The 25,033-nt window shown below is 45.0% G+C and overlaps 1 protein-coding gene across 8 annotated transcripts; it reads left to right on the top strand.

Annotated features, from left to right (window-relative positions):
• The first annotated feature begins 365 nt into the window (after nucleotides 1–365).
• On the top strand, nucleotides 366–23,813 carry GALE (UDP-galactose-4-epimerase). 8 transcript variants are annotated; one of them, XM_060691430.2, is made up of 12 exons: nucleotides 366–510; nucleotides 10,392–10,605; nucleotides 12,485–12,611; nucleotides 14,205–14,320; nucleotides 15,737–15,850; nucleotides 17,027–17,203; nucleotides 17,291–17,404; nucleotides 17,494–17,560; nucleotides 18,384–18,469; nucleotides 19,026–19,103; nucleotides 19,373–19,487; nucleotides 21,959–22,172. In XM_060691430.2, exons 3-12 carry the CDS (start codon nucleotides 12,491–12,493, stop codon nucleotides 22,015–22,017), a joined length of 1,047 nt encoding a protein of 348 aa, XP_060547413.1. In that variant the 5' UTR covers nucleotides 366–510; nucleotides 10,392–10,605; nucleotides 12,485–12,490; the 3' UTR covers nucleotides 22,018–22,172. The 8 variants fall into 8 exon arrangements, with proteins under 8 accessions (XP_060547413.1, XP_087732202.1, XP_034269339.1 ...); XM_087876076.1 differs by having other exon boundaries at nucleotides 367–446; nucleotides 19,627–23,813; XM_087876077.1 differs by having other exon boundaries at nucleotides 395–510; nucleotides 19,627–23,813.
• The last annotated feature ends 1,220 nt before the right edge of the window (nucleotides 23,814–25,033 follow it).

Below are 25,033 nucleotides of genomic sequence, written 5' to 3' on the forward strand. Positions count from 1 at the left end.
GGGAAACTGAATGCCTGGAACTATAAAACCACCTACAGCAGCTCAGAACTTTGCTGCTGTGTTCCAGGCTAAAGAATCCCCATTTGCAGCCTCCGGTGGGGAAAGGCTCCGCTTGAGCTGCCTTCCTAAAACAGGAGACCAAGAAGCCGCCGAGGGCAGTTTGCGGAACTTCCCTGCAAGCTCATTTCAATCCATCCACCCCAAAGAATGCGTGGCATCGGGACACCTTTTTTTTTTTTGGCCCTCGCCACGTTCCGTACCAGGAGGAGGAGGAGCTGGGGGTTTGGAGCAAGGGCGGGACCAAAAAGTGACACGTTACCATGGGGAAGCGGCGCGCGGCCGTGCTACCCGCGGAGGCGTGGCTTAAAAGAAGGAGGGGCGGGGAGAAGCCCTTAAAGGGGCGGCGACCTCGCTGCTTTCGGAAGGAGTCCGCGGAGCCGCAGCAGGTGAGGAGGATGCGTGGCGGGGCGGCGGGGAGCGCGGCTGCACGTGGGAACGGCTGGATGCATGGTGAGAAATGGGAGGGCGATGGGCGGCGGAGGGAGTAGGGTGAGCTTTCGCCAGGAAGAAGGGAGACGGTGGCGGGGAGGGTCCCCGCCTTGGTGGGTCGGAAGAAGGGCAAGAAGGCTGCCCCGTTGCCCTTCTAGACCAGCCTTGGCCACTTTAAGCCTGGCGGACTTCAACTCCCAGAATCCCCTAGCGTTACGTATGCTATGCTGAGACGCTGGGGGATTCTGGGAGTTGAAGTCCACCCAGGTTCAAGCTGTCTAGGTGGAGAAATACTTGTTTTAAGGGATACAGGATCGCAGAAAAAGTTTTTTCCAAAAGCCAAAGAAACCAGAGCTCCCATCCTCAGCCCTTCCCTTCCAGCTAAAATACCTGCCTCTCAGCCAAGGCAGGGCGGTGGGTGCCGGGCGGGAGTGGGGGGCTCCTGGCTTCCCTGAAAAGAGCCAAGGCAGATCTTTCCAGGGACTGAAGAGCCGTCTAGACCAGGGGTCTCCAGCCTTGGCCACTTTAAGCCTGGCGGACTTCAACTCCCAGAATCCCCTAGCGTTATGTATGCTATGCTACATAGCTGTTGGGGGATTCTGGGAGTTGAAGTCCACCCAGGTTCAAGCTGCCAAGGGATACAGGATGCAGAAAGTTTTCCTAAAAGGCTTAAAATGGCCAAGGTTGGAGACCCCTGGTCTGCCTGGCTCTTCTCAGGGAAGCTGGGAATCCTGCCTCTCCTGCCCGTCATCCACCGGAAGGGAAGGGCTGAGGATGGGAGCTCAGGTTTCTTTGGCTTTTGGAAAAAACTTTTTCTGCTATCCTGTATCTCTTAAAAACAAGTGTTTCTCCAGCTTGAATCTGGGTGGACTTCCAACTCCCAGAATTCCCCAGCCTACCATAGCATAGCATACTTAACGCTAGGGAATTCTGGGAGTTGAAGTTCCTTCCCCACATTCATCTGCAAAGGTGGAGAAACGCTGCTCTAAGAAGGATTGTCAGAAGGAGGAAATGCAGCATTTTTGTTCTGGGAGGCAGGCAGAAACCACTGGGGCTAGGTGTAGTTTGAGCATGTGCAAATTGCCTCTTCAAAGTCACACAAAGTCATAAAGTGATAAAAAAAAATTTTTTTAAAAAAAAATTGAGATCAACTGCTGGGGATTAGGAGGTTGTATGTTTTTCTTGGCTATAATGCCTAAGAGTTTCATTATGGATGCCTTCCGTTTGTTTTTGTTTTTGTTTAAAAAAATTTCCTAGTCCAGGAATGGACCGTTTCATACCTGAAATAGTTTCACAGACTCACAAAAAAACAATTTCTTGCTGAAAACAGGACTTTCCACATTTCACATGCAGCAGTTTGAGATGGGATGTTTTGCACGCTCTTATAAGTTGATAACCTATCTATTGGACCTGCAATAACAGCTCCACTCCCTTTCACACAACTTACAGCATCCAAGCAGACACCCAGGCAGGGCAGAGCTTATGGTGCAAAGCTGCTTCTGTCATTTTAACCCTCCTATGGACAATCTTGGTAGTTCTATGAATTCAAGCTAGTACACTTCTACTACCTGCCTGAAATCTGTTCCAAGTCTGAGCAGTCAGGCTATCCGGTGTCCCAAAACTCCTTTTTTTTTTTTCTTTTTCCAAAAGGCAACTGGACTTCATTTTTCCTTGAAGATGTTTTGCTTCTTGTCCAAGAAGCTTCTTCAGAATGAACTTGGATGAGAACTAAAGAAGCTTCTTGGATGAGAAGCGAAACGTCTTCAAGGAAAAACAAGAGTCCAATGGCCTTTGGTGGGGAGGGGGGAATACCTTTAGGACAACTATGACGTGGATGACTGAGAATCTCCATAGACAGTCTATCCAATATTGGAGGAAGAGGATATATGCTTGGTCTGTTGTGCGGATGTTTGGGTGGTTTAGGGGTGGGGAATTTGTGGTGGGTGGGAGTGTGTTTGGGGATTGTTGTGTGTGGTGGACCTGGTCTCTGGGTGTTAAGTGAATTTCGTTGTATGGGTATATGGGGATACACGTACAATGACAATAAAGTTGTTGTTATTATTATTATTATTATTATTATTATTATTATTATTATTATGATCTCAACAGTGATTGGTTTTTCTCTTGGAAGGACTGAATGGAAGCTGTTCTTTTTGCATGAGGAAAATGTAAAGAAGTTGATTGTCTTTTAAGCAATGTCTTGAATAGCCCCCATTGATCAGTTGACTGTTTCAGTATGAGGAGAGCTGAGCAGGTTGACTTAGCAGAGTACCATCAAAATGTATGCACATCTTGGCCCTCTGGTGTTTGAGGGGACGTAATAGGATACGATTTAGTATCGTTTATTTTTCTTAGTAGCTCTCTTACATTCTTGAAGAGCACCGCACAGAAAAAAAAAGAACAATATAACCATTTTTTGATTGGCCAAAGGCCGTAATAAAAATTCAATTCAGCATAACTGTCTGCAAAAAAAAAACAGTCTACTGAAAAAAACTCACTATAAAGCATAAAAAGAAAACAATGGAAAGAGCAATATTTGACTGGGTGCAATTAATTTGAAAAGCAGTATGGCCCTGCAATTGTTTTGAGTGAATCGGCTTGCCATTAGTTGTCATTTATAAAATAGACTGGGAGAGGGGAATAACACAGCTGTAGACAGTTGGACGCGGTGGCTCAGGGGCTAAGACGCTGAGCTTGTCGATCGAAAGGTCGGCAGTTAAGCTGTTCGAATCCCTAGTGCCGCGTAACGGGGGTGAGCTCCCGTTACTTGTTCCAGCTTCTGCCAGCCTACCAGTTCGAAAGCACGTAAAAAATGCAAGTAGAAAAATAGGGACCATCTTTGGTGGGAAGGTAACAGCATTCCGTGCACCTTTGGCATTGAGTCATGCCAGCCACATGACCACGGAGACGTCTTTGGACAGTGCTGGCTCTTTGGCTTCGAAATGGAGATGAACACCGCCCCCTAGAGTCGGGAAAGACTAGCACATATGTGCGAGCGGAACTTTTACCTTTACACAGTGAGCAGAAAGTTCGATATCCAGCTGCTCAAATTTCAGTTGCATATAAGTATGCACCATTTTTTTCAGTAAATGGTGCATACGTCACCTATTGTAAATGGCTTTTGGTCGATATGATTGTTGTTATCTAAATGGATCTTAATTTGTTAGCCGAACCTAATGTGTTAAAACAGGAATAGGCAGTCTGTAGCACACAGGGAGATCACAGCGTCCCATCCTCCCCTTACTAAAGTGAAGGACTAATGCTTAGTCCTTAGTCCTTAGTTCTTTATTTTTATTGCAATAAGGATAAATATTGGAGAGGGAGGCTCTGGAGGGAAACTACTCTAATTCCACTATTAATCCTCTCCCTAAACTCCCCCCCCCCCACTCCCAAGATGCAGCCAGAAATCAACCAGGTTCTCAGCAAATTTATTTGAGGGTGTGGGGAGGCTGTTCCCATTCCCACTCTTAAAAACCTGAAAGACAAGCCATGGGGGAAAAAAACAGCCCTCCCTGGTTAGTAATTTCACCTGCAAATCTCGAGCCACTTGTGGGAGACAGTTGTAACTTAGTTATGGGGAAGTTGCCCAACCCTGTGTTAAGTGAAAACCAAGTGTCCCATGGTGGGCTGAGCCAAGCAATGCACCCTTATAGGTCCAATAGAAATCCTACCGAGTCGTAAGAGTTTGCAAAACGTCCCATCTCAAACTTTTGCATGTGAAATGTGGAAAGTCCTGTTTTCAGCAAGAAACTTTTTTTGTGTGTGAAATTATTTCAGCTATGAAATGGTGTGTTTTGCATATTTATTCATGTGGATGGACTGTGTGATCCCTGGATAAAGGGGCAAACATTTGTGACATACAATTGTTTAAAAAGAGCCGCAGCAAAATGGTGATCGTAAGTTGATGTGCACAAAGCTAAAAATCGTAAGGAAGGAAGGTTTGGCAAGTGGGAGAAGATTTCTTGGTCTTCCAAACCAATTCCTGGTTGCTAATTTCTTGCAGTTGGGTTCATGCATTTCCCTAAGTAGAAGTGTTAGGATTGCTTTGGCTCTAAAGTCCTTCATGGATTCCCCAGGATTGTTACATTATAGTGTGCTGTGGCCCGTCAGCGGCCTATGCAGCTAGTAGCTGATTCCGACAGCGAGGAGGCTGGTGTGCTGCTGCGCCAGCAGCCTGTGCAGCTGGCGCTCGAGTCAAACAATGAGGAGGCTGGAGAAGATGTGGTGCCAGAGGCGGGGATTCAGCCAGGGCCTTCAGAACCTCCAGAAGCTCCCATAAGTGAAGAGGAGGAGGAGGAGGAGCCTCTTCTCGATGCATGGGCACTCAGCTGTTAAAAGGCAGGAATGGCTCCTCAGGAGGAGGTCTCCTCGAGAGTACGGCTTGAGGCTAATTTGGCCACTCCCCTAGCCTATTTAAGGAAGGATGACGACTGAGGCAATTTGCAGGAAACAACTTCGTTCATATTCCTTCGCGTCTTGATTCCAGATTCGGCTCTTGTTTCTCTCTTGTCAGTTTTCCTGCAAATTGCTTCTGGGCATTCTGCCAACCACAGCAAGATTACGGTTATCTGAAATACTGTGCCTCAGAATTGAGTTATTCTTTGGATTCTTGTCGGCTGTTAATGAAGTTAAATTAATAGCCCTTGTTCAGAAAAGACTTATTTAAACTGTACTTGTGTTCGAACTATTACTAAAAAAGCTCATTTGTAGTCCTTAATTAGTAAACTAAGGCTTGTACGGACTTTTTGTGTGCTGTGTTCTTTGGGGTCCATAGCTGGGGCAGAACATAGTGTGACAAACCGGAGAAATGTTTTTCAACTGATGGAATAGTAATATGTCCTCTATTTAACTTTACTATCAATGAAATGCAATTCATTTTGGACCTATCTTACTACTTTTTGGAGAACAGTTCTCAGCAGTGTTCTAATGGATACTACAAATTTGTTCCCCCCAAAAATTCTAAATCCCTGTGCTGAATGATAGTTGTTTTAACTATGGTTTGGGGAACAAGCCACTGTCGGCTAGATTCACTACCAAGCTTGCTTTAAAAATCGACTAACTTGGTTCACCCGATACATTGGACTACAGGCAAGCAAATCCTGTTTGCGTGCGAATGAATTTTTTTGCACCAGGCTCCGGTTGGGCAGGTCTCAGCTTTGATGGATAAAACAAAGAAGCCACGTCACGCTGCCCCTTTGCTAAGGTTACCCTGCGTTCTGATTCCAGCAAACGGCCCAGGTGTGAACAAGGTGTTGCCAACTTGGCTGTGCAATTGCCTGCCTGATTGTGGGCTGGCCTGTTCTGCCCACGTGGAACTAGCTGTGGGCAGTGCAACCCAGCTCAGATCTCTTCTTCCAGTGGGTGGATGTTTTGTCATCCCGTTGCACCCGTCATACCAAACATCCAGTTTCCTGGTTTTTAACATCTCTGAGTAAATAGTGAATAATTACTACATCCTGAACCAGGTTGGCTTTTAGCCAAGTAAAAGGTTGGCGATTTTTTAAATCCCTTCTGTACCTTGCTAGCAACATGGGAGCCAAATAGCCAGGATTTTATATTGCTCCAATAATCCAATATATTTCATAAATTCCTGACAAGCAGGAACATTGGACAGTAGACTCCCTTGCTATTAAAATGACACTTCACTTGCTAAATATCTGCTAGGGAGACCAGTATAAAAGGTCGCAGAAACCAAACCAGGAAATTAAAGTATTTTTTAAAATGACAGCAAGGAGGACGCAGCCGTTTCCAGGAGGATTCGATCTCTCTTCTTTCTCCTGGAAGACAGGTTTAATTGCCCTTCAGCAGAGGCAGCCGATGTAAAGCAAGCAAAATTGGAGCGGCAGCATGATTTTGGCCCAGCCTGAGTGTCGATGGGTGGAGGAGCAAGTGAGAGCCAGACAGATTATTTGTTCCTCTTGAGAAAAGGCAGGAAAGGAAAGCACTGCAACTGCTAACAGTGCTCTGAGCTTCTGTTTTGGCCAAGGCCAGGGGTCTGCAACCTTAAAACACTCAAAGAGCCATTTGGACCAGTTTCCCACAGAAAAGAAAACACCGGGAGCCACAAAACCTGGGTGGCATGGCCAACTCGATGTCACTCACTTCCACCAGTCACATGACTCCCTAGCCACGCCTATCCAGCTGGTCATTAGGGCAGAAAACCAATTGTTAAAAAACACTGGGAACCACAAAACTCTTTTGGCATCTCTCTCTCTCTCTCTCCCTCCCTCCCCCCATCTCTCTGTATCTTTCTATGTCTCTCTCTCTCTCCCTCTCTCTGTATATCTCTCTCTCTGCCCTGACCGCTTCTCCAGCCCCCGCCATCGCCCTTACCTTCTCAGGCCAGGCGATGAGTGACTGGGAGGGGAGGGTGAGGGGCGGGGGCAGCCAGTGCTGGGATCACCCGACAGGGAGCCACAGCAGAGGGCCCAAATAGCCGCATTCAGCTCCGGAGCCACAGGTTGCTGACATCCGGCCAAGGCGGTGGGTCTCAACCTTGGACACTTTAAAATGCCTGGACTTCAAGTGCTGCATGCTAGCTGGGGAATTCTGGGAGTTGAAGTCCATATGTCTTAAAGTGACCAAGGCAGAGAAACACAGTTCTAGAGGAAGGAAATGGTACCCTACCCTCCACTCCTTTCAGCCTGCAGTCTGTCTACCTCAGGGGTTGTCAACCCCCAGTCCGTGGACCAGCAGTGGACTGTGGCATGACAGACACCAGTCCACGCAAACAAGCGAAGCCCCATCCATGGGATGCAGGCAGCACAGGAAACCACACCCTCTCCCATCCACAGAAAAACCTCTCTCCACGGAACCGGTCCCTGGTGGCCAAAAGGTTGGGGGGCCACTGCTCTACCTGATTGAGTAGTTAAAAGTGAGCGAAAGAAGCACTGGAGGGATGAGGCTTCGGTCTGGTTCTACATGCAGAGAGACAGTTGTGCTGGGTACCAAATTGTGCCAACCTTTGAGTTGGAGGAAGAGAGGAGCTTTGACACACAACTTCGGATCATTCTTTGCTGCAAGGTTGAGTTCTCGTTGATGGCTTTTGGACAGCTAAGTAGAGTTGAAGGAGCAAGGGTCAGAGGGAGAGTATTAATGAGAAATTAGGAGTTGAGAGAGAAGGAGCAGGGAAAGCTAAGGAAGATCTTGAAAGCAAGAATGAGGAACTAATACTGGCTCCCAGAAACCAGTACATTTTACAGATATGTAAACTAAGGAGCTAGGAAAAGTCAACCAGCCACATCTGGGTGCTCAGATATAAAGTTGGAAGTTAAATCGGAGTCTGAACCCGGGAGGATCAAGCCTAAAACTTTGACCAGCATGCAAACTATGGGTGTGTGTTTCAAGATGAATGTCTTCCTTGTGGCTGTGTGCACACAGGGTCTCTTTTCATGGGCCCTTTCGGGCGGGCGGTTTCTGTCCAGGTGGCCCTCTCCCGCTTCTCAGCAGCTCTTGTGAGTCCAGTTCGTCCCTTCCCGGAAAAGCCTCAGCCTTGCCATTTTCAGACTGAAGTACGTCTGTTCTCACAAAATATTATTTTTGGGGACTGGAAAATAAATAAATAGTAATAGGCTTCTGGAAGAGAAAGACAGCAACTTTTCTGTGTAAAGAGAGGGGCTCTGTCCAGGGTTGAGTGTGGAAGGGAGGAGAAACTGGCAAAGGCGCAGTTTTAAGGGAAGAACTACAACATTGCTGGGTTAAATGTAATTTTTGGCTAATGGGGTCTAAGAAGCTTCAGCTTTCTCCTGCTGCCCCAGAGACTTAGATCAGCTGGAGTTTATTTATTTATTTATTTATATGCCGCCCTTCTCCGGAGACTCAGGGCGGCTTACAGTGCGTTAAGCAATAGCCTTCATACTTTTGTATATATATACAAAGTCAGCTTATTGCCCCCACAAACTGGGTCCTCAATTTACCCACCTTAGAAAGGATGGGAGGCTGAGTCAACCTTGAGCCTGGCGAGATTCGATCTTACTTTAATTGCAGACAGCTGGTGTTAAATTACAGTGCTTCTGTCTGTTGAGCTAAACCAGGCTCCTTTGAGTTGAGTTCTCAGTCTAAATTCTAGAGCGCAGGCAACTCTTCACCTGCTAAATACCTGCCAGGAAGATCAGTGTGAAAGATCAGAAACCAGACCAGGAAATTAAAACTTTTAAAAATATGACAACAGGAAGGGCACTGGTGTTTCCAGAAGGATTAGATCTCTCTGGTTTCTCTGGAAAATATTTTTACAGAATAACAGAGTTGGAATGGTCCCGGAAGGTCTTGTAATCCAACCCCCTGCTCAAGCGAAAGACCCTGTACTAGTGGTCCCCAACCTTTTGGGTATCAGGGACCGGTTCCACGGAGAAAGGTTTTTCCGTGGACCGGAGGAGGCATGGTTTTATGTGCTGCCTGCATCCCATTCATGGGGCTTCGCTTGTTTGCGCGGCCTGGTTTCTGGCATGCCACGGTCAAGGAGTTGGGGACTCCTGCTCTAAACTATTTCAGACAAATGATTGTCCAATCTCTTCTTTAAAACCTCCAGTGTTAGGAGCACCCACAACCTCTGGAGGCAAGTCGTTCCACTGATTACTGTATTTTTCGCACTATACGACGCACCAGACCATAAGACGCACATCAGCTTTAGAGGAGGAAAACAAGAAAAAAAATATATCTGCCCCTGCCTCCCAACATCCATCCAGCATTCATCTGGCTAGCGTCCTTGCAGCAAACAGCCTGGTTAGCTTCAGCATGTTATCGCAGCCCCAGTACGTGGCTCGTCAGGGCTCCACTCCGTTGCACCCACCACCGGTCAACTGAGCTGAGCTGCTGCCGCCGGCGGGATACACTGGAGCCTTCAATGCTGAGCAGCTGATTGGCGGTTGGATCAACCTCCCCAAATACTGCCAATCAGCTGTTCTAGGTGTGGGGATTGTTGCCACCATTTGCCGCCACTGCCAATTACTGGTGGTGGCGATCAGCAGCAATTGGCAGTGGCAAACAGTGGCGGCGATCCCCACCACCTAGAACAGCTGATTGGCGGTATTCCGGGAGGCCGATCCAACCACCAATCAGCTGCTTGGCAGTGAAGGCTCCAGTGTTCTCTGACAGTGGCAAACAGCTGCAGCAGTAACAAGTTACAGCAGCGGCGGTGACAGGCAGTGGGGGCGAATGCTGCCGCCGCACCAACTACCCTCCCCCACTGCAATATTTGTTGTATAAGACGCACAGACAATTCCACCCATTTTTGGGTGGGGGGGAAAGTGTGTCTTACAGTGCGAAAAATATGGTAATTATTCTAACTGTCAGGAAATTTCTATCCCTGAACACTTAAATGATGTGGTGTCTGAATCATGGGCTGTGGTGATTTCCTTCCCTGGCAATAAGGACACCAAATGAAAAAATGGGAAGGAGATAGGTGGGAGGAAGAGTTGTCTGTTACTATTCTGTCTCCTTTTTTCTTATTTATCACAATCTCATCATAAAACCTGGTTACTGAATCAACCCATTTTCTGGGTCTGTAATCAAATGGGCTAAGCTCACAGAGGGTACTAAACTCAAAAAAGGCTAACCAAGATTAAGCATGTTGTACAAATGTAGCCAGTAGGTCTGTAACTGGTTACGTGGGATTGTGCAAATGCAAAACTACCAGTTTTGTTAAATGAGTTCTATAAAGGCTTGTTAACATCTGGCAAGCAGGACTTTTATGGAGACTGACATTAATTAGACAGGGGTGGGGAATTCCATTCATGCTCAGAGGTTGGCTTACTTTTTGCCAGGAACTCCAGTGCAAGTCTGGGGAAAGGAAATACTTATTAACGTCAGATCAATGACCAAGAGGGAAGGATTCTATTATAAAAAGCTTATTCTTGGGCAGGTTATATTACTTGCGTAAACCACATTTTTCTTTCTTTCTCCAGCCAAGATCAATATTGATTCTGCAAACATTTGAGGGTGAAAACGACTATAGCGATAGCACTTATATACAGCTTCATGCTTTACAGCCCTCGCTAAGCGGTTTACTGAGTCAGCCTATTGCCCCCCAACCATCTGGCTCTTCATTTTACCAACCTCTGAAGGATGGAAGGCTGAGTCAACCTTGAGCCAGTCAGGATCGAACTCCTGGAGTGAGCAGTGAGTTAGCCTGCAATACTGCATTCTACTGTGCCACCACGGCTCTTATAAGTAACAGTAACAGAGTTGGAAGGGACCTTGGAGGTCATCTAGTCCAACCCCCTGCTCACGCAGGAGACCTATACTTCGAACTGCCGAACTGCCAACCTTTCTGATCGACAAGCTCAGTGTCTTAGCCACTGAGCCACCTATCCAGGCTAGATACAGAGGCATGTCATTTCTTTTCGAAGGGCATATAAAGGGGGTTCCCCTGTGCTGTTAAAAGCTTTCAGGAATATCATGGCAGGGGGAGGATACTGCAAAATCCCCATTTCCTCCTGATCAGCTGGGACTTGGGAGGCAGAGAATAGATGGGGGCGGGGCCAGTCAGAATTTTTACTACCGGTTCTCCGAACTACTCAAAGTTTCTGCTACCGGTTCTCCAGAACTGGTCAGAACCTGCTGAAACCCACCTCTGATGTAAATGCACCTTGTTCACCACTTAGCTTCTGAACTGTCTCCAGGCACCACCCCATTTTCCAGACTGCCTTAGTCCAGATTTTTAGCTGCCCTTCCCCCCCTCCCCTCCTTTAGCATAAACAGGGATTAATTCTAGCCTAGGACCAACATTTGTGAATTCTGACAGAATGCTTATTAGCCTTTTAGTTTTGAGTGCCTTTTCTCAGGAAGGTTTCTAATTGGCACCAAATCGGACTAAGAAAATCTATGCTCAATAGTAGTAACTGTGAGAGGGATCTTGGTGTCCTAGTGGACAACCATTTAAATATGAGCCAGCCGTGTGCAGCAGCTGCCAAAAAAGCCAACACAGTTCTGGGCTGCATAAACAGGGGGATAGAATCAAGATCATGTGAAGAGTTAATACCACTTTATAAGGCCTTGATAAGGCCACACCTGGAATATTGCATTCAGTTTTGGTTGCCACGATGTAAAAAAGATGTGGAGACTCTAGAAAGAATGCAGAGAAGAGCAACCAAGATGATCAGGGAATTGGAGGCTAAAACATATGAAGAACGGTTGCAGGAACTGGGTATGTCTAGTCTAAAGAAAAGAAGGACTAGGGGAGACATGATGGCAGTGTTCCAATATCTCAGGGGCTGCCACAAAGAAGAGGGAGTCCAACTATTCTCCAAAGCACCTGAGGGTAGAACATGAAGCAATGGGTGGAAACTAATCAAGGAGAGAAGCAATTTAGAACTAAGGAGAAATTTCCTGACAGAACAATTAATAAGTGGAACAACTTGCCTGCAGAAGTTGTGAATGCTCCAACACTGGATATTTTTAAGAAGACTTTGGATAACCATTTGTCTGAAGTGGTGTAGGGTTTCCTGCCTGGGCAGGGGGTTGGACTAGAAGATCTCCAAGGTCTCTTCCAACTCTGTTATTCTATTCTATTCTATTCTATTCTATTCTATTCTATTCTATTCTATTATGTTGGAAAGAGGCATTGCCGCTTCTACCCATTTTGGTGCCCTCTGGACCTGTTGAAATCACAACCTCCAGAATTCCAATCTAGAGATTTGGAATCTTCAGTCTGCAGTCCCAAAACATCTGGAGTGTTCCAGGTTGGCTTAATTCGACTTGGGCATTTTATGGGCCCTGGGCCACATTTAGCCCTTTGGCTGTCTCTATCCGACCTGCACGGGTTGCTTTTATTTTGAAGGTGTTGTTTTTTTCCAATTTATATATGTTGCACGCATGCTTGTCTATGTACCTTCATAGTCCTATTGGTCTGGCCCTCCATAACAGTCCTAGTTTCTCATGTGATCTCATGGGAAAATTAATTGCTTACTCTCGCCTTGGTCCCTCCATAATGCACTTGTTTCTCCCAGAAAGAAACCACTTCTTCTCTTCCTCCAAAGATTTTTCTGTTTCTTTTCAGAAGACCATGTCGGAAAAGATCCTCGTGACAGGTGGAGCTGGCTATATAGGGAGCCACTGTGTGCTGGAACTGGTTGAGGCTGGCTATACCCCGGTAGTTATCGATAACTTCCACAATGCCATCCGAGGTAAGGGCGGTATCCAGGAGCTGGTTGACAGCAAGGTTGGCATCCAAGGTTCTTGTTTTCCACTTAGCAGAACACCTTAAATTGATGGTGAAGTGCCTGGTTTGTAGGCAGACTGTTGACTCTTGAACCAATGAATGAATTCTGGCCTTATTCTAAGCCATGTTTTATCATCATGGGTTACTTTACGGGTAAGATGTTCATTATAAATCATGGTTTATAAACAAGTGATTTTATAAAACACACTAAACCAGAATCAAACAAGTCCCAGTGTGTAAGTTACATCCATCTTGCAAGTTGTGGCTGGGTCATCAACTAACCTTAGTGTGACTTAGTTGTAGTGGGGAAGCCAACAGTGTTGCCTTCCCCACTGACTCCCATAGGCAAAGCGCTATTTCACTTTTGCCTCAGGGTGGCACTGAAACATTGGCCAAACCCTCATCTTAATGTCCTTTATTGATCCCTTAAAATACTGACAGAAAGGCCAAGATTCTAGTCATGCTCTCATTTCCTACTCGGATAGCCACTGGGATGGAGTTAGAAGCAGGGGTCTCCAACCTTGGCAACTTTAAGACTTGTGGACTTCAAGTCCCAGAATTCCTCAGCCAGCAAAGCAAAGCTGGCTGAGGAATTCTGGGAGTTGAAGTCCACAAGTCTTAAAGTTGCCAAGGTTGGAGACCCCTGAGTTAGAGGGAGTATTTATGATGGAATGACTAACAGTCCTGGGAACAGGGAGAAGAGTGAAAGATATTACAGGAAGGCAGGAGGACCATTACAGAAAAGTCAAGTTCAGGGGAGGAAAGTGAATGTAAGGAAGGAGATTCTACCTTCGTTATGCTAGTTATCATTTGAGCTGGATCATGGCTCTGTAGGAGGCTTTCAAGATTCTCTTCCAATGACCCGTGAGCTCTGAAGATTCTTCAGAAAAACTAGAGGATTGTCTCTTGAATTTGCTTTCAAGTTTTCAAAGACCTTGATGATACGGAGGGCGGAGAGGAAGAGCATCTCTGGCTGTTCACAAGAGGGGGAGATGTTTAGCCTATGTGATGGGAAGCAGGAATGTGGAGATCAGAATGTTTTCAGTCAAAAGCCAGGACATCTCTAAGGTCCAAAGGAGCATCCAGACTAAGGGCATGGGAGGCAGGGGTGAAATCCAGCAGGTTCTGACAGGTTCTGGTGAACCGGTAGCGGAAATTTTGAGTAGTTCGGAAAACCGGCAAATATCACCTCTGTCTGGCCCCAGAGTGGGGAGGGAATGGAGATTTTGCAGTATCCTTCCCCTGGAGTAGGGTGGGAATGGAGATTTTGCAATATCCTTCTCTGAAGAGTGGGGAGGGACTGGGGATTTTGCAGTATCCTTCCCCCAAAAGTGGGGACGGAATGGAGATTTTGCAGTATCCTTCCCCTGCCACGCCCACCAAGCCACACCACGCCCACCAAGCCATGCCCACAGAACTGGTAGTAAAAAAAAATTGAATTTCACCACTGATGGGAAGGTAGGCTTTCTGACCCTCTTCTCCCTAAAGAGGGCAGCAACAGACTGGCATGAGGCCGAGTCCATCCAGCATTGCATCAAAACACTAATTCTCTCTGCAGGAGAAAATATGGTCCCGGAGAGCATTCAGCGTGTGATGGAGATTGTGGGGAAGGACATCCCATTCCAAGAACTGGATGTCCTTGACGAGAGAGCCCTTCAGCAGCTCTTCAAAAAGGTAAGATGATATCGCTGATCTGATGGTTCAACTTTCCTTTTTCATTGTACCAGTTATGAAACTGGCTCAGCTTCTGCAAGTAAGCGGAGTTTTTGCCTGCTGAGCAGCACCACTAGCTTTGCCTAGGTAAAAGGCTCACCTGTCTTTTCCTATGTGATTGCAGGGGGGAGGGGGCAATTGCCCCCTTTTGATTACTCAACCCATCAATCTTGAGAGATTTTGTACTGCACAAAGACATTCTGCAAACTGCTCCAAAAGTTTGATGCTGCATCCGTTTTAGCGTGGCTGCACTGACTTCTACTGTGCCTGGTTGTGCTGAAAAACTCAGGGGTGAAATGCTACCGGTTCGGCCCGGTTCGCTTGAACCGGTAGCGATGGCGGCAGGTGGTTTGGAGAACCGATAGCGATGGCAGTGTGAGGCTTCGCCCACCCTCCCGTTCGTTGTTACTTCCTTGTTTTAACCAGAAAGTAACCTGTTTTTTACCCTTCTGCATATGCGCAGAGGGTCCATGTGACACACGTGTGGGGCACGTGCACTTCTGAAACGGTACGGAAGGTAAGTAGATTTCACCTCTGGAAAAACTGCACGGAAAAACTCTTAAGTGACTCCGTCCATTCTTTTTGGGGGAAATTTCTGTTCTCAGACCATGGATCTTAAAGCTTTGGCAAGTAACCAGCCTATAAAGGACTTTTGCATCGTCAGCACAGTTGAAAGTCATCTGAATTGGCCTTTTTTCAAAAAACAAATGAGCAAAGACAAATGGGCAAAGACTCCAGTGTGTTTTTGTACTCTGTGGATCAGGGGTCTCCAATCTTGGCAACTTTTAAGACTTGTGGACTTCAACTCCCAAAATTCTGGGAGTTGAAGTCCACGTCTTAAAAATTGCCAAGGTTGGAGACCCCTGCTGTGGATGGGATCAGTCTGTCAGTGGGATGGGCAGTTTGTCAGTCACATAGACTCCCAAGCATATTGTTGGTGACCCTGGAATCCAGAATTGTATTTCTGAAATTCAGCAGGAAAACGAACATCTCTCATTTGTGGAATGTTTTCTTCCTTCTTCAGAGTTTCTTTTTCCCTTTGTGAGACTTTTAAAGATGGGCCTAGGAGCAGAAAAACCAATGAGGCACAAATACGTCCAAACTCTTGGAAAAATGTAGCCTCAGAAAATGGTTATTTTGGTGAACCTTTGGAGGTGGAATGTAGTCACTGTATAGGCCACGTATTGAATAGTCATTCTGATCCAGGCTTCATATTTTTGCCTTCTGAGTTTAGAACGTCACCTTAAAATCACTTAATGGAAAGTGGGCTTAAAAGTTAAATATCCTTTGACTTAAGGGGGGGGGAACCCACAATGAAGGTGAATTTTGTTCTGAATAACAACAGCGACATTATTTTGGTCCTTCTTCCATTTCCAGCATCACTTTTCTGCAGTGATACATTTTGCGGGTCTTAAAGCCGTCGGAGAGTCAGTCCAGATGCCACTGGAATACTACAAGGTGAATCTGACAGGGACCATCCGGTTGCTAGAGGTGAGCTTCCGTTATGCAAGATTATAATGAATGTTTAACTATAGAGACTCAATAGAAGATTGACTCAATCGCTCAGTCACCAGCAAATGTATCTGAGAAGAGCAAAAAAAAAAACCCAGAATTTATACTAGAGTTCGGGTTGCCATTTTCACTGATCTGCAGATCAGAATTTCTTGGGCTCAAAGGTTGACAGGCCAAAATCACATGGCCAGAAGTTGAAATCCTGAAACTGTTAAGTGTGTTATACAGCAGTATCCTGCAAGTGTTTAGCAAAGCCTTCCCAAATTCTCCAAATTTGTTGGACTTCAGCTTCCGTACAAACCCACCCACCCCAAAAAAAATACCGTATTTTTCGGACACACCGGACTATCTTTTTTGGTGAGGAAAACAAGAAAAAGAAATCTGCCTCTGCCTCCCAGCAATTTTGCTTCGTTGCAGCAAACAGCCTGCTTTACTTTTATTTTCGTTTTCAGCATAGCTTGATTAACACACGGGGGGAAAAAAAATCTGCTCCAGCAATTTACCTCCTTGCAGCAAGCAGCAGAGGCAGGGGCAAAACAGCTGAGAGCAAAACGGCTGACAGTCAGGAGGCCGATCCAATCAACTTGTGCTAATTAGGCTGTACTGAAGCTGAAACGCGCTGTTTCTTCTTGCTGTTTGCTGCAAAGAGGTAAATTGCTGGGAGGCAGAGACCAAAGGGTGGGGGCCAGTGGGTGGGCGGGGCTACATTCGGTGTATAAGACGCACCTAAATTTTCACCTTTTAGGGGGGAAAAAGGCGTATAAGACGCACCTAAATTTTCACCCCCTTTTAGGGGGGAAAAAGGGTGCGTCTTATAGTCCGAAAAATACGGTACTACATGGCTGAAGAATATGGGAGATGGCTTCCAAGACATCTAGAAGTTGTCCAGTTGGGATGAGCTGGTTTATGATCTTTTGAGGCCATCTTGGATGCTAACACAAGACCCCGTACCAAGAAGCCACAGCATAGAGTACCCTCTCGTTAAGCACTGGGATGGGCAATAGTCAGTTACACCAGTCTTCATCCAGAGCCGTGCTGGCTTCGAGAAAACAAGGGTTCCTGTGCAAAGAATATTGTCCCCGTTGTCAGATTTATCTGCTGCTTCTGACCCGATTCAGAATCCAGCTCATCGGTCCTTTTTTTGGCCTCTCTTAGACCATGAAAGCTCATGGAGTCAGGAACATTGTGTTCAGCAGTTCAGCCACCGTCTACGGAGACCCCGCTTACCTCCCTCTTGATGAGAAGCATCCGGTCGGCAGCTGCACCAACCCCTATGGCAAATCCAAGTATTTCATCGAAGAGATGATCCAAGATTTGTGCAAGGCGGAACCAGTAAGAGAGAGCAACAATGCAACCTTAATTCCCATTTGGTCTGCTGTGTCCACCAGATTTACTTTTTTTTTTTTTTTTTAATCCTAGGAGTGGAACGCTGTTCTCTTGCGATATTTTAACCCTATTGGAGCTCACAAGTCCGGAAAAATTGGAGAAGATCCCCAGGGCATCCCAAACAATTTGATGCCTTACGTTGCCCAGGTATACAGATCTTGTGCTACTTGATCAGATGCGCTAAGATTTTCTCAGTTTATTATTTCATTTTTTTTTTCATCTTCTGCCTCTTCCAGGTGGCTGTGGGGCGCAGAGAGCATCTGAACATCTTTGGGAATGATTATGACACAGTGGATGGGACAGGTGCGTGGGGCTCAGTAACATCCAAACTTTAAAATGAAGACACCCCCTCTTCCCAAAAAAAAGGGGGGGGGCTGAGTGGAGAATTCAAGTGCTTTATAAAAGTAAATTTATTTGAGGTTAGATGGTTGTGAGTGTCATTTATGGCAACGTTTTACTAACTTAAGTCCTAATCCTTTCCTGGTAGAATTGCTTGATGCTAAAGTACTAGTTAAAGGAACAATGAAATGTACATGGGGGCTGGATTAAAATGGAACTACTAGATATATTCACCTCCTGTGCAATGGTGGGTTTCAAATTTTTTTACTACCGGTTCTGTGGGTGTGGCTTGGTGGGCATGGCAGGGGAAGGATACTATAAAATCTCCATTCCCACCCCAATCCAGGGGAAGGTTACTGCAAAATCCCCATTTCCTCCCAATCAGCTGGGACTTGGGAGGCAGAGAATAGATGGGGGCGGGGCCAGTCAGAATTTTTACTACCAGTTCTCCGAACTACTCAAAATTTCTGCTACCGGTTCTCCAGAACTGGTCAGAACCTGCTGAAACCCACCTCTGCTCCTGGGTTTCAAATACTAATTTTCTTTGCTGATAATTGAGACATACTAGAGAGCCCCTCCAGGCGTCAAGAAATAGACAGGCAGTTCTGGTTGAGGATTCCTAAATAACTTGGGAAAGAGACACCCTATTAACACCATCCCTGGCCAAATGTGCAAAATTTCTTCTGTTATATTGTGTGTGTTTGCCCAAGAGAATGCACATCTCCTAAAGTTGTGGAAATACATGTGCACCAGGTGAACAGAACATTGACAGATTGTCCTTTGATAGGCGTTCGGGATTATATCCATGTCACTGATCTGGCAAAGGGCCATATTGCAGCCTTGCAGAAGCTCAAGGAGAACTGTGGATGCAAGGTAAGGATGTTCTTTATTTAAGTGTCCGCCCTTTGAGAAGGAAAATGTTTTGCTTAGGTCTTTGTAATCCTTAATTTTCTTATTTCATTTCTGAATCTTATAATACAGGAGGCCAAACCGAATAGCTTTAAATCAGATGCACCCTCTGCATCCACCCGCTACACCAGGGGTCTGCAACCCGTGGCTCTGGAGCCGCATGTGGTTCTTTCTTCCCTGTGCTGCGGCTCGTCGTCGGTTGGCTCCACAATTGATAGGGCTTTTGGTTAAGACAGGTAGAGGAAAAAGGATGCCGTGCTAGGAGGAGACTCTATGGTGGGGGAACCAGACTTCCGGTCAGCTCCAGAATTGAACAGGGGGCTTCCGGTTAGGACCTTTGTGGCTCTTTGAGTGTTTAAGGTTGCCGACCCCTGCGCTACACACACACTGGAAACAAGTTGGTGTAACCATCCTTTCCAATCTTCTTGTATTTAAGCTCTGCTTTGCTTCCTTCTCCCCTCCAACCAAGGAGGAGCATAGAAGAATATAACTATGAGCAAAAAAAAATGCATTCTTACAGATTTACAATCTTGGGACTGGTGTTGGCTACTCGGTCTTGCAGATGGTCAAAGCCATGGAGAAGGCATCTGGAAAACAGGTAGGCTGACAAACCAAGATGAGATGCAGGGACTGACAGCCAATATGGGGGTCTGCTACGCCAAGACTTAAAAGTGCCTGGGACCTACACCTTGAGATCTTATTGTGAAGCTGTCCGCCTTCTGGGGCTTTCAGCAGAAACCCACCGTCTGCTCTGTTAGGTTTTATGATCAGCCTGGGACCTAACCTCAATCAGTCTCTCACTTGGCATCTTAGCAACTGTATCCAACTCAATTACCCAGAAATGTAAAGGCAGACTATTTCTTTTAGATAAACTACAAGATTGTTGAACGCCGAGAAGGGGACGTAGCCTCCTGTTACGCAAATCCTGGTTTAGCTGAGCGGGAACTGGGTTGGAAAGCTATCTTTGGCCTGGACAAAATGTGTAAGTAGAAACTTTCTGCTTGTTGCTCATTTTTCAAGGAACATTTTGCTTCCGCGCTCCTGCTGGAGAATGAAGTGGCCATCTATCCTTCCTGGTACATTTTGATGCCTACCTAAAGGCAAGCTGCTCTTGTTTTCAGGTGAGGACTTATGGCGGTGGCAGTCACAGAATCCCACCGGTTTCAGCAAGAACTAGGAGATGGAAGATGCTGCCTGTTCTTCCCACGTACAACCAGTAGCACATTGGTGCAGACCGAAAGGCTGGCTACTTTTGAAAAAGGAAGGTGGCCCATGCTCGTTTCTTCTTTCCTTTTTGGAGCCGACTGATCACACCAAAAGAGGATGCCATTGCCCTTTTAAGTAGCCTGTTCTCTTCTCCTCACCCCACCTCTCTGCCAGAAACTCAAAAGTCTTTTTACTGGCTGGGGCGATTTTTTTTTTTTTACTGAATGAGCAGCAGGACAACTAGCTGGATATCACTGGAGGACAAAATCCAAATGTTTCCCTAGAGCCTGGTTGGCTCTGGGGGAATTTAATCCACAACCCTTTGGTTTTTTTGGCTTCAAGAGACGAGAGCTGCTTAGGGTTAAGAGAGCAAGATTTCAGAGACCTGATTCTTTTCATTTGAGCGGAAGAGCCAGGATACCCAAGTGGTCAAAAAACTAAGCCTAAGGGTGGCGAAGTGGGTTTTGTCATTATCTCCATTTCTTTTTCTAAATTATAAACTCTACACTTTTTTGGGGAGGGAGCAAAATAACAGTAATGGAAGCATCTCTTTAAGCTGCATAGGCTGTAATTTTTAATGTTGCTCAGGCTATAGTCCAACACCTGTTGGGCTGGTTGATCTCTAAAACAAGACATCACAGATTCTTAGTGAAGCTTTTAGTTCTTCTGGATGGTGATATAACTAAAGGTACTACATGCAGTGATGTTTCTACCCTGTTTCCCTGAAAATAAGACATCCCCTGATAATAAGCCCAATCAGGCTTTTGAGCGCATGTGCTAAAATAAGCCCCCCCCCCTGAAAATATTTAAACGCAGAGCTGGAAATCGATAAGACAGCATGAGGAGCCCCATGTTGCTCCACGCGCCCCAAAATAATAAGACCTCCCCAAAAATAAGGCCAAGCACTTATTTCGGGAGTTCAAAAAAAATATAAGACAGGGTCTTATTTTTGGGGAAACACGGTAATATCTTGAAAAGAGATGCTCCCACGAATAGCTTTCTTTTAAGATTGTAAATTGAGAGAAAACAGAAGAGCTTGATAGTCTGCCAGCAATGTAGGTAAACAGTATAGTCCTCGAGTTATGACCATAATGGAGCCTCTCATCATAGTTATAATTTCTGACAGTCATAAAGCATCAATTTTACTACCTTTTTCTGTGATCCTTAGGTGGACCAATAGTTTGCTATGGGCACAGTTTTGCTGAAAGCCATCATGAAATGAGGTCATGTAATGGTCGTTGGATGTGGCTATAAATATGGCCTGGTTGATGAGCACTTGAAGTACAGTCATATGACTGGGGGAGGGATAGATCTGACCGTCATAACTTCAAATCCAGGTTGGAAGTACAAGATAATTCCGGTGCTCATTGCTGTGAAAGTAGTATCTAAATAGAAGACTAGACAGGCGTGCTCTTTAAAATATTTGCAGTAGAACTGCTTTTGCCCACTTCCATTTTTTGACTTCAGGACCACCAATGTGCTTCTAAGGCAGGGCTGTCAAACTCCCGGCCCATGGGCCAGATGTGTCACACGCCGGCCATGCCCACGCCCAGTTTAGCGAAGGGGGGGAAAAGTCCCGATAAGTCAGGTGACGCAGCTGTGACGATGTGAGTTTAACACCCCTGTTGTAATGCAAACCACTACCTCTTTTCTTGGCTGTATAAATGATTTCATTATGCAGGTTGAAGTCTAATGCAGGTTAGTTTTGATACACTGAAAATAATCTAAATCCATCTCCCATCTCTTGTTTCCAATGGAAGCCCCTATTTTAGGCTCTGGATCAATGACCATCTGTTTACAAACAGCATTTCGTGCAGCATAAGGAATTTTGCTCCGTCTGGTTAGCATTTTTGTGTAGCTTCTTATGCCAACTTGAGTTTATATCTTAAGAGCAAATTTTATTTTAATTTTCATACTGCAAACAACTTGGTCAAAATCCTGGCATGATGATCATGATTATCCACTAGGAAAGTGATTAGATTGCCTTCAGGGTTCTTTCCAACCCAAACATTCTTGAATATCCAGTGAAATTCCAGTCTTTGTGTTAACCCAGAAGAGCAAATGACAGACACTTGTGGAATCTGCAAGGGGCAAGATGGAACAGCTCTATCCGCTTGGCCATAAATTATCTTCTTTTGCATTCCTGTTCCATTCCTCCATTAGAAGCTACTTTTTAATTATTATTAGCAAGTCTGGATTTGTTATTTCTTCTTCTTAACCTTTATGGTTCTATTTTCTGCCTTCCAGATTATTATGCAGATAATCCAGGACTTCTGCCCACTCCCTGGCCAGTAATTCACAAGTGATTTTTCAAATCTCCCTGCTTTTCCCCCTAATGTTAGCCTTGTGAGGAGAGTCATTTGGAGAACAACTCTAATGGATTTCAAGGCTCAGGACATCAATGTTATATAATTAATATTAATGTGCACATACATTAAAAAACCCTTTCTGGATGCTTCAAGAGAAGGAATGGGCAATCTTTTTGGAGCCATGAGAGTTTCACTTAAAAATTTAAAAAATGGCTTCAAGGGCTTGAAGATGGTGATGTAGTGATATTCCTGGAAAAGGGGGGGGGGGAATCTTTTTTTTTTTTTTTTTAAAGCTATAGTTGTGTTTTACTAAAGCAAGCACATTATTTATTCAACAGCCTCCCCTACCTCCCCCCCCCCCAATCTATTTTGCTGGAACAACTCTTAGAATTGCTATTTCTCAGGCCAGAGAGGATGGACTTTGATGAACTGTGCACCACGCTATGTTCTGTCTCTGTTAGGAAGAAAACAGCAAGAATAAAAAATGCTGTGAACAACTCCCCCACCCTATAGACAGGCTTACAGATTTGCACTAAAATACTTTTAAGGAAATCTTTATCACAAAAATGCCTAGCCACTCAACCTACTACAGTACAACCAACACAAGCTATGAAAAGGATAGCCCTGCCAAATATCAAAAACATCTCAAAAACAACCAACAGACTATTACAATTACAAGGCACACAAATCAGTCAAAGCTCTCCAAAACATCTTAAGTAAACCAAAAGACCCAGCTACAACTTGTCTGAGACAGAGAAGTATAAGATTAGGACAGCAATGCCAATCTAGTAATCAGATGACACAATGAAAATCCCTTAATCTCACAACACATGGACAGATCTACCCTAGTTTCAACTAGGAAACAATGAGCATTCCAGATCAAGCCAAATCTAAAAATGCTAGAGAATTCCTGGAAGCTTAGCATTAGATAAATCAGCCATCAATAGACACATAGAGATAAACCACATTTACACCCCATTCAAAAGACACAATAAAGAAGCTAAGAGGGAAACAAAAAGATCAGAACACATCCTCTCTAGCAGCCTACACCCAGATAAACAGGGATCAGCATCAGACAAACTATCAAGCAGAAAACTATACATTAATCAAGGGACAACCGAGGAGAAAAACTACACATCCACCAACAGTGGCAGGGCAAGCTATTGTGTATAAATAGGGAGCTGACCTCATACTCACTAGAACTGATGGCGTTACTTAGTCAGGTAATTAAACATCTGCAAGCAAATAACCAAGCTTGGAAAGGATCAAGAACTCTACAGTTCAACTGTGAGCTATTCTTTTAAGACTTTTCAGATACTTTCAAGTGGTAAAAGCAGCATTTCAGTACAGATTTCAAGAGATCCCTACAACAGTAAATATGCTATGAAAAGTCTTGTAACAAAAAAGGTAGCAACACATTCAGTTGCTCTAAGTTACCCATTAGCCCTCTTTAAAGGAAGTCAAAACCGCACTAAGGTTGCCTGCTCCCTAAAATCAAATTTCCTGAAAATCTGAACCAGATATAAGAAACACAGGGAAAATGCTAACAAGCAATTTGATAACAATACCCCAGGAATACCTAGGGGGGAAAAGCGACATCAAGAATAAATGCCTTGGGTAAATTATATTATTGCTGTAATAAATTATTTACTTTTGAGGTGGTAATGCGAATTGGTTGTTGGTTGCAGTGGCATCTAAATAAGTAATGAATTTGCAGTATACACTGGCTGCCCTCATGCAAAATGTTTTGTTATGGTTTGAATAAACTACAATTGGTGAAAGTGGTTTATAAAGGGCTCTGGCTGGATTCCCACAATGCCTTTTACTGTACACATTTAAAATTAGTATGTTAGGTGATCAGGCTCAAATTATACTTCTTCGGACATGATTTGAAACCCATCTCTCTGGAGAAAGCTCTGATATTGGGAAAGAGTAGAAGGGGAACAACCAGCAACAACCAGATTAGTCTTTCTAGTTAATCTTTAGGCTTTAAAGACCTGAAGGACCACATAAAGGACAGATCATCATGGAGAACATCTATCTATGTGGTTGCTAAGAGATGACAGCAATTTGATGGCATGTAATCAATCAAAATCACTATTAAGTGATCTAGAGCTGTCTTAAAAAAATAAACAGGAGGGGAAGAAATGAAAGCCTGTTCAAAACTACGTTCGTCAGTGACAACGCTCAAGGTCTTGTTTTGATGGAAAGCCTGGCTCAGTTGCTATGCAAACAGGCACATTCGTGTGGCGAAGCAACTCTGACGACTGGTGGGTGGGATGGCCTTGATTCTGCCTGGCAGGATTTGCAGAACCTGAAGAGATGCTCTCAGAGGACTCGGGAGACAATTTCCCATAGGGGAAGAGTGTTTCAGATAAAATGCAACCACAGTGAAATTTCTGATTTTGTGCTTGGAGTTACAGGAGGGAAGAGAGGCTGGTTGTTCAGAGGGAAAGCTCCTGCTTGCATTCAGAATGTCCCAAATCTGAAACAACCATCAAATAACAATGCTCAGAGAAACATTGGGGGAAAAAACCCTGTGAAGCAGAACGGAGAACAGACCAAACAAGAAAAATAAAATCAACCTTCCCCGAGACGACTCCTCCCTTCCAATCACCGACAGTGCTATCTTGCACGCAGGCATTCCTACCCTTTGTGTAGAATTCCAGACCAATCCTTGGGTGCACACACTGCACAAAGGTAGATCACCTCACCCACGGTTGACTTCACTCAACGTATCAGGCCAGCATGGCAGAAGCTGCTATAAGCACATTCAAATAGACAGGCAGAGCTCAGAGGTAGTAAAAAGCTCTCTCCGTTTATGGAGATTCTCAATCATCCAAGTCATGATTGTCCCAAAGGTGCTTTTCGAAAGGTTTTTTTCATGAAAACATTTCGTTTCTCATCCAAGAAGCTTCTGAAGAAACTCCTTGGATGAGAAGCGAAATGTTTTCAAGGAAAAATCCAAGAATGTCCCGTTGCCTTTTGAAAAGCACCTTTGGGATAGCTCTTT

Source organism: Pantherophis guttatus, chromosome 10 (assembly GCF_059756535.1).
Source record: "Pantherophis guttatus breed Tessera chromosome 10, ASM5975653v1, whole genome shotgun sequence".
Taxonomy (NCBI): Eukaryota; Metazoa; Chordata; class Lepidosauria; order Squamata; family Colubridae; genus Pantherophis; species Pantherophis guttatus.

What these genes read in the sequence shown, in the direction of transcription:
- GALE (XM_034413445.3), top strand. An exon ending in CTTCCACAATGCCATCCGAG is followed by an intron (nt 12,612 to 14,204) that starts GTAAGGGCGGTA and finishes TTCTCTCTGCAG; the next exon opens with GAGAAAATATGGTCCCGGAG. An exon ending in AGGAGAACTGTGGATGCAAG is followed by an intron (nt 18,470 to 19,025) that starts GTAAGGATGTTC and finishes GCATTCTTACAG; the next exon opens with ATTTACAATCTTGGGACTGG.